Consider the following 8,710-nt stretch of genomic DNA (forward strand, 5'->3'; position numbering starts at 1 on the left):
TTTTTTTTTTTTTTTTCAGTGGCCCTAATCCTCTTCTGTAGCCTCTACATTTTGGAAACTAGTGGAAAAAACCCCACAAAAGGCTTGTAGATGTAGCTGCAGGGAAATAAACATGCAGCTGTCATTCACAACATCCGAATGACCCGGAGAGCCATGGCAGAAGCACAAACAGATAATCTGTTCGTCACCATGGAGTCGGAGCAGGAGGACAGAACAAGATATTATGTAACCAGATGATGAGGGCAAAAGTTTAAACTGAAAGGTCAGAGCCTCAGAAGCCAGAAGAACAGATGCAATGAACAATGACTCTGAAAAAGTAATGCGTTTAGTGTACAGTTTAAGTCAAAGCAATTAGCCAAAGATCAGCAGTAAATATAAGCAACATAGAATTGAATTTACATTTCCTGGCACTGCTGTCATTTTCATCCATCTGGGATTAACTGAGTCCATTGGGATGCAGAGTCCCACACCTCTGCCAGAGAGGCCCGGATTAATTTGGAAATGTGCATAATCTGATTAAAGGCATGCAGGACCATCGGTGGGATCTATGTCGTCCTGTGCGTCATCAGAAACGCTCTGCTTTCAACATTACCACAACGCTCAACCAGCAGAAATCTAATCTCTTAATCTGAGACGGGCATATTTTAAAATAAAATATCTGCAAAACAGGGATTACCTAGAAATATGATGAAACTCTCACATCCATATTTTCCACTTTTCTTTTGGAGCACATATTTAGATTACACATTGTAATCTAATAACAAAGCACATATCTGAAGTACATTTTAAGAAAAAAAAAAAAAGGAAACTGCAAACAGTTCACCGGATTTGGTCAGAATAAAATAAAAACATCAGCGAACACAGAGAAGGCAGTTTAAAGGTAACCTGGGAGCGGCAAGGTGTGCTCTGCGGACAACCTCCTCGCTGAAGTCAAAGTACCGAGCTCTGCACCTGGGGGACCTCCGCCACATTCTTTCTTCACTTCCACTTCTTCCTTCCTCATTGAGCAACACAAAGAAACGACACTGCGGCTGCTGACACACACAGACTCCTACATTCCCTTTTCTGTCCTGAAACGAGCAGAGCGCTGGGATAATGTTGGCTTGGCAGAAGCTCCCAGGCAAATCTGGGATAGAAAACTGGGAGTGGAAAGGCAGTCAGTCTGTTTATGTGCCCGGCTGTCCCCTTACTACTCTAAATTAAAGCCCTGCTGCAGATTATGAAAGCCTGTTCACTGTCTCCGCTGACTTTCACATGGCTGTCTGTGAGTTTCTAATATATATCCTGGAGGATTACTAGGCAGAATATATGGAATATGATCTATTTTAGAAATCATCACTAATGTGGACTTTCTTTGACTCAATAATCTGCAGAGAAAGTCCCTCCACAGCCCTGTAAGGATGAGCGGGTATAAAAACAAATCAACCACTAATGTCCATTCAATGTATTCTAAATACGATTGTAAGAGAAATAAATCACAGCTGCTTTAAACATTTTGCGGCCTTATAAAAAAAATGATAATTTCTTTCTTTTATCATCATACAAAAACAATCCAGAATTCTGGTTGTGACATAAACCAGACTACGGTCTTAATACGACAAGTTTCCAGTGTTTACACAGTGGATGTCTGCAGCCCTGAACCCAGAAGTGTATTTTGAAAAGGATAGAAAAAAGGTTAGCTTTAGTGAGTGGAACCAGGCAGTTCTATTATAAACATCCTGAAAGGAACAAAGAAAACAGGCCAGCTATCAAACACACTGAAGATAAATATATAGAGACCAAATTTGGTAAATGGTGAATTAAAACGTTTATTTTTGACATCTAGCGCAGCCTTTAATCCTTTTGAGAATAGGTTAAGGTTAAAGGATTTATAGAAGTTACTAATCAAAGCTGTTAACCAAATGTTTTTTTGTATTTGACTGGTGGTTGCATTTGATCTCAAAGCCATTTATCCTTTTTACAGATAGTCTCGTGCAGTTTTATCTAATTGATTTTGCTTATAATTAATCATTTTAATTAGAAACTGTAACTAATAATGCATTATTCACAGTCCCAAAAAGAAAATTAAAAACGTTCCACTGGACTTTTTTTTTTTCCAAGTTTGAAGACGTTTCGCTTCCCATCCAAGAAGCTTTTTCAACTCCAAATGTCAGGAACAGCGTTGAGTTCGAGGTTTTATACAGTAGCCCAACAAAGCCTTGTTTGCTTTTTTAAAACATGATAATTGAAACGGACGAAAGGGTCCAACCCTTTGGAACGGGGGTCGTTTGGTTCCAAACACAAAATCAATTCAAACCAAACAAGACCCTTAGACAGAGGCTAGTTCAAATTAGAGATGTCCCGATCCAGGTTTTTGCACTTCCGATCCGATACCGATATTGTTTTTGGACTTCCGATCTGATACCGATACTGGCCGATACCAGCCTATCCGAGCATGTATTTAAGTTTAAGTTAAAGTATTTAGCCTTAGTTGTAAGACTCATGTTGAAAAGGGTTTTAGTACTCTTGATAACATCTAGCCAGCTAAATTTGGTGAGATTGAATAAAACACAATGATTGGTAACAACAAACTTACCTGTTTATTAAGAGATAAACACAAACTGGACAAAATTATGAATAGCAATCTGAAATTGCACAGTGAACAGTAAAACCGTAAACAGTTAAAGGTGCAAGTATTACTGTAAGTTTTAATAAAAATGCAAAACAGGGGAACACTTATGCAAAATAGTGGAATGGATCGTTTCAATCGGCGAAACTGGAAAATACGGACCAGATTTTTTTTTAAAAACTGGAACGGCATTTTACATGCTTTGCCGATATGCATTTTTTTGCCAATATCGGTGTCCCGATCCGATACGTGGATCGGATCGGGACAAGCCTAGTTCAAATATGAGCAGAGTGGTGTATGCAGTTCAATGCAGTGAGGAATGATATGATCTTCATATAGGAGAGACCAAATAACCTCTCTACAGACGCATGGCCCAACACAGAAGAGCGCCCTCCTCTGGACAAGACTCTGTGGTACATCTACACCTCATGGACAAAGGACATTCTTTTGAGGACCAGAATGTTCACATTTTGGACAAAGAAAATAGGTGGTTTGAGAGGGGTTGGAAAGAAGCCATCTATGTTAAGAAATAAAAACCAACCTTAAACAGAGGGGGTGGACTCAGATTTCAGCTTTTAAAAAAACCTACAATGGAGCAATAGAGTTAATCCCTTCCCGTTATCGTCGCAGCCCTGTACAGGAGAACGGAGGACCTCGTCTATTCAGCCAGGCCAACAGCTGCCTTTAACGACCCCCATTTCAGACACTTAGACAGGTATGGGGCATTGCAGGCTAACAAAGAACCCAAACGATGAAGGGGTGGACCCCTTCATCCGTTTCAATTTGCATGTTTTAAAAACAAAAACAAGGCTTTGTTGGGCTACTGTATAAAACCTCGAACTCAAAGCTATTCCTGACATTTTGAATTGAAAAAGCTCTTGGATATGAAGCGAAAAGTCTTCAAACTTAGAAACAAAGTCCAGTGGATTTTTTTTTATTTTCGTTTTTGGAATGACTGTGACCTGGAAGACTGAGAATCTTCACCAGCATATTACTCACTGTGAAAAATAACAACTGGGAGATGCATTGAAATATATTTTCTTCCCTGAGCAAAAAGCCAAACATGATCTAGTTTAACCCTTTAAAGCCAAGTGTATTGTGTTGGTCTTGAAAACCCCGATTCACAAAATCAGATACGCGTAGTGAACAAAAAAAAAAAAAAAAAAACATCCAGCTTTTGTGGGTTGTTTTTGTGTTTCCTGTTCTCCTCCACCAGGTGGTGCCCCGTTCTCATTGGGCCTCCCTGCACACCTGCGGCTCTTTGGACTGTCACTACCTCGGGGCCAGAGTGTTTGCCAGTTTTAGGTACTCTAGCCAAGCTGAGTTCAGCTAAGTCTAACTGAGTTCTTGTCAACCAATCAAACTAGAGGTTTGAATCCACTTTCCCTAAAGAGATCATTTGAGCTTAACACTGAGTAAGGGATTCATCTCCACTACGACCCATTCAAGTACAGCAGGAAATCTGAGTGGCAGTCAGCTTCTCCGTTTGCCTACTTACAACCACGTCTTTGCCTTTCGGCAGGAAGCCATCCTGCAAGCTGGATGTTTGGCCTTCTTCCCCTGGAAGGATTGTTTTGTGTTTCACACTGAGCAGGGGATTAACCTCCACACGTCTCGTTCAAGTTCTCTCGGAATTCCAAGTGGCAGTCCACTCTATTGCTCCTCCGGGTCCAACGATTGTCTACCTGTCCACTCTCCAATGGTCCCCTCTTCTCTGGATCACCCACACTTACTGGATTTCAAAGCGAGAGAAGAAACCCCCCACTGGAGTCCCTAACTAGCATTAACCTAGCGGCATTCAAGATTCCTACGGTCCCTGAACTAATCTTCGTGATATCCTCTCAAGACTTTCTAGTTCCTGTTCACCCGCCCTCTGAGTTCCAGATCCAACCCCCTCTACCCTTACCTCAATAAACCTGTTTAACCTTTTGCCTTGCTCTCTGAGTGGTTCTCTGCATTTTGGGTCAGACCTCTTAAACACATCATGACACCCAATGTTTCAAAATTGATGCAAATAAATGATCTAATTTTACCCTCATTTGTCAGGAAGTTTAATGACAACTCTAAAACAAAAAGGATTTTTCCATCAATTACTTAATGATCTAGGCTTAAGAGGGTTAAGGGAATAAGCAGACCTAGGAAGCAAAAAAAAACAGGGCAAAGTTGTAGTGCTTTATCCTTCTTAGCTCTCAATATCTGTCAGTCATGGTAGGTCTGGGAGTAAAGCCAACATTTTGAAAAATAGACACAAACACGTTACCACATATGACAGAGATGGCAAACTCTAATCCTTTTGGGCTGGAGTTCTGCAACTGTTTTGATTGGTCAATCATTTTATTTCTGTTAATTTGTGGCACATTTCTGATATAAACTACTGACTGTGGAAGTAAATGAGAGGTACTGACGCAGGAGATATGACAGATAATCTGCACAACAAAGGAACACAGCAATACAAAGGAACTGAGTAAACAAAACATCTGAAAGGAAGTAAAACCAGCACACTCTCATACAGACATACAGAAGTAATCCAAAAAGATTGAAGGTCATACAAACATAGGCTCATCTTTGATCGCTGCAAGCTCCCTACATTGAAGCCAGATGGTGCCATGATTTAATAAAGTCAATCAAATATTTAGGATATCATCTCCAGATATCCATTTTGTAGAGTGAAGCTGCTGTGGCTCAACAACAACCAAACAGCTTCACTATGAGGTAATCATAACATGCTGCAAAAGGAGGTTAAAAAGCGCACAGCTTTCCATGCAAGTTATTGTTTACAGAATTTACCTAAAGCTGATTGATCTTATAGATTGACTGAAAATTAATTGAATAGCTAATAAAAAATATCAATTAATAACTTAATTGGCTAAATATTTTTACACATACAGTATGCTGAATTCATTATGCCAGGTGTTTCAAATACCGACTGAATAAATATAAAAATATTTTCTTACACATTAAACTTATTTCTCAGATATAACATAACCTGGGCCTATAAGGTTATAAAAAAAATAAAATGTCTAATTTCTAATGTACAGAGATGTAAAACTATCAGAGTATATTGTTGGGATCTGGAGGCTTTGTCCACTTTCTCCACCAGAGGGCGCACGAGATCTCCTGGGGGCATGAGCTGACAGCAATACCTGTCTTCCATCTGCTCATCAGGAAGCCCTATTTAAGGAGGAGGAGGCTGACACTTCCCCGCCAGAGTGTTTGCCAGTAATGGCAGAGCTAGACCTGAGCCACACAACCAGATCTGAATCTCTGACTTTTGTGAACCTGCCTGACCCTGTTTCTCTCGGCCTCACAGATTGAGTCCTGTCTGAAGACCTGAAATCCTGGAAAGTGATCTCTGTCTGGAATCTGCCTGCCTGCACTCTGTGAAATCCTGGAGAGTAATCTCTGTCTGGAATCTGCCTGTCTGCACCAAGTTAAGCCTCTGCCTGCCGACTAGCCTCTGGACCCTCAAGGTTCCCCCCCTGCAGCTCCGTTCCACCCTTGAGCAGGTATATACTCCAACATCAGAAAACCTGTAATTAACCTGAATCAACACTAACCTCTCTGTCCTCCTCAGTGGTGTTCCCCTCGTGACCTGTCTGCCGAACCAAGGACCAATTGTATATTTTGTAAATAAACCTTTGAACTTTTTCCCTGTCTCACGAGTGTTTCTGCATGTGGGTTAGACGCCTTGAACCCAACATGACATATATCGCTCAAACATGCTGTCTTTGCCGTAATGAAAATGAATGTAGCTAGTAGATATACTGTAGATCTCTGTGTTTGGTATAATCCAATAATCTTACTTCCAAATGAGTTGTTCTGGTTTAGCAAAGACGAATGTTTGAGTTTTCTACTTCCTTAAGTCTAGTGAAAACATGGGCAGCAGCGTGTAAAAACGTCTTGTTACAATTTGCGTAATGCCCTCCCCTTTTCTAGCACAACACACAATTTGATGAAGGAAGAAGAAGGAACATTGGTACCCTCTAGTGCAGGGGTCACCAACGCAGTGCCCGCGGGCACCAAGGGGCCCTCAAGGACCACATGGGGGGCCCTCTTTGTCTTCTGAAAACAGAAGAACTCACTCAGTGGGTTAAGTTTAATTTTTTTTGTTATCTGTTGCTCTTCTTTTTAATCATTTATGTATTAATTCATCATAAAATTAGAAATGAATAAAAGAATAAAATAAGAATAAAAATGGGTTTTTATGGATGAGATTTACTGTGGGTAAACACTGATCCCTCCAGTTCATAGGTCAGTATTGGTAGCCCTTCCTATGACTTGGTAGCCATGAAGTAGCCCTCAGCCTTAAAAAGGTTGGTGACCCCTGCTCTAGTGGATGGCAGTAATATTATAACAAAAAGAAATTCCTTAAAAGTATACATTTATTAATCGGATGAAACACATTTTTTAAAATAAATTATTGACAATCAATCAAAGTCGATTATCTGTTTATGTCCCTACTTATCACCCCTCCATACTGTATATCACTCCGTCCAAGCAGTCTTCAGTCAACAGAATTTTCAATCTAAATTAACATTTTACTAAACATGTAGCCGTTTAGCACCTTTTATAATTTTTTTAAACATCATTTATATATTTCTATCTATTTAGGTTTGTGTTGTGTAGAAAATCAAATGGTAAATGGCATGTACTTATATAGCGCCTTTATTCAAGTTAGGAGACTTGACCAAAGCGCTTTACACTACATTCATTCACCCATTCACACACACACTCACACACTGATGGTGGCAAGCTACATTGTAGCCACAGCTGCCCTGGGGCTCACTGACAGAAGCGAGGCTGCCGTACACTGGCGCCACCGGGCCCTCTGACCACCATCAGTAGACAATGCAGGTGAAGTGTCTTACCCAAGGACACAACGACAATGAAAGTCGGAGTCGGGGCTTGAACCGTCAACCCTTTGATTTCAGGGCAAACTCCTACATCCAACGCCACTGTCGCCCCAAATCACTAAGAACATTAATATAACCACAATTTTAACTTGAAAAAGCCAATCTGAAACCCGTGGCTCTGAAGCATCTTTCAGATCTAAGTTAAAGAATAAATAAATAAAGTTTTGAAGTACCTGAGGTTTAGCTGCAGCTGTCATGGAAGCAAATTTTATTTTTGTAGATGCAAAAACCATCTCACCTCCATCTGCAGACCTTATTCCTTGTCAAAGTAGAGAAATTGAAACAATTATAGAGTAGGGTTGCGCTTTTCTTTGATGAAACTCTTTCCTGCTGGGTTTTTCTTTCAACACTTATATGATGAAACCTCGCCCAAAGAGAAAACTTCATACTATTTCAACATACGGTACTAAAAAGAGCAGATATACCAGAAGGGTTTTCCAATTTCTCTTCGTGTTCCTCATGGTTATCTTTCCTCTTGTATAACCTGACATAGAGTCTATTCTTTTTGCAGATAGTTCTAAAGACCATACATGGGTGTGAGTTATGACACTTAGCCATCTGTTTCTGATGCTCTTTTAAGGTTATTTAAACAGTTTATTCTTTTTTTTTGTTGTTGTCTTAAACATTTCACTGGTGCTTAAGATCTGCAATCATCCAGGACATGGTAACATGGTAATTAATTTCATAACCAGCAAAACCTCAGTGGCCTGCTGTCTGCTGTTCAGTATAGCAAGGATTGTCCGGAATTCATTGACTGAGAAATAAACGACCTCATCATGAACAAATGACCCAGCTCCTCAGTGATAGACTCAGCTGTTCCCAACCTCCCAGATATCGGAAGCGCTTTTAAGGACCCAAACGTTTAGATTTCTGATGAAGGCGCTGGAGAGTGTGAGAGAAGAGTGAACAAAGTAATTTACCTCAAAACAGGGAAAAAAAAAACGTTTTCAGATTTCAGCTTTCTCAAAAACCTAAAGTTCAGGATTTAGCAGCTTCAAACCAAATCACAGCTGCTGTCTGTGACCAAACGTGTGTCAGTGAGCAAAGCTCATGATAGCACCTACAATGTTTTTTTGTTAGGGGAGTTCAATCTGTAGCCTGACGTAGTCCTACTCAATTCTAGTCAGAATGTGAGTCTGATACTGCTCCATAGAGCTGTGATTATGGGGCGTGTTTTGAACGAACCAGG

The 8,710-nt window shown here is 40.3% G+C and overlaps 1 protein-coding gene across 2 annotated transcripts in view; it reads right to left on the minus strand.

Moving 5' to 3' along the window:
* LOC107082622 (cAMP-specific 3',5'-cyclic phosphodiesterase 4B-like) overlaps positions 1 to 8,710 on the minus strand; it is a 93,343-nt gene that overhangs the window by 49,633 nt on the left and 35,000 nt on the right. Inside the window, exon 1 of one of the 2 annotated variants that reach the window (XM_015371397.1) lies at positions 886 to 971. The exons of the other annotated variant lie outside the window; for it this stretch is intronic. Coding sequence (XP_015226883.1) covers positions 886 to 971 — 86 coding nt within the window. Of the gene's footprint in view, positions 1 to 885; positions 972 to 8,710 lie in introns of those variants that run through there. 2 annotated transcript variants of the gene reach the window in all.

This window comes from Cyprinodon variegatus, unplaced genomic scaffold (assembly GCF_000732505.1).
Source record: "Cyprinodon variegatus isolate N-32 unplaced genomic scaffold, C_variegatus-1.0 Scaffold57, whole genome shotgun sequence".
Classification (NCBI taxonomy): Eukaryota; Metazoa; Chordata; class Actinopteri; order Cyprinodontiformes; family Cyprinodontidae; genus Cyprinodon; species Cyprinodon variegatus.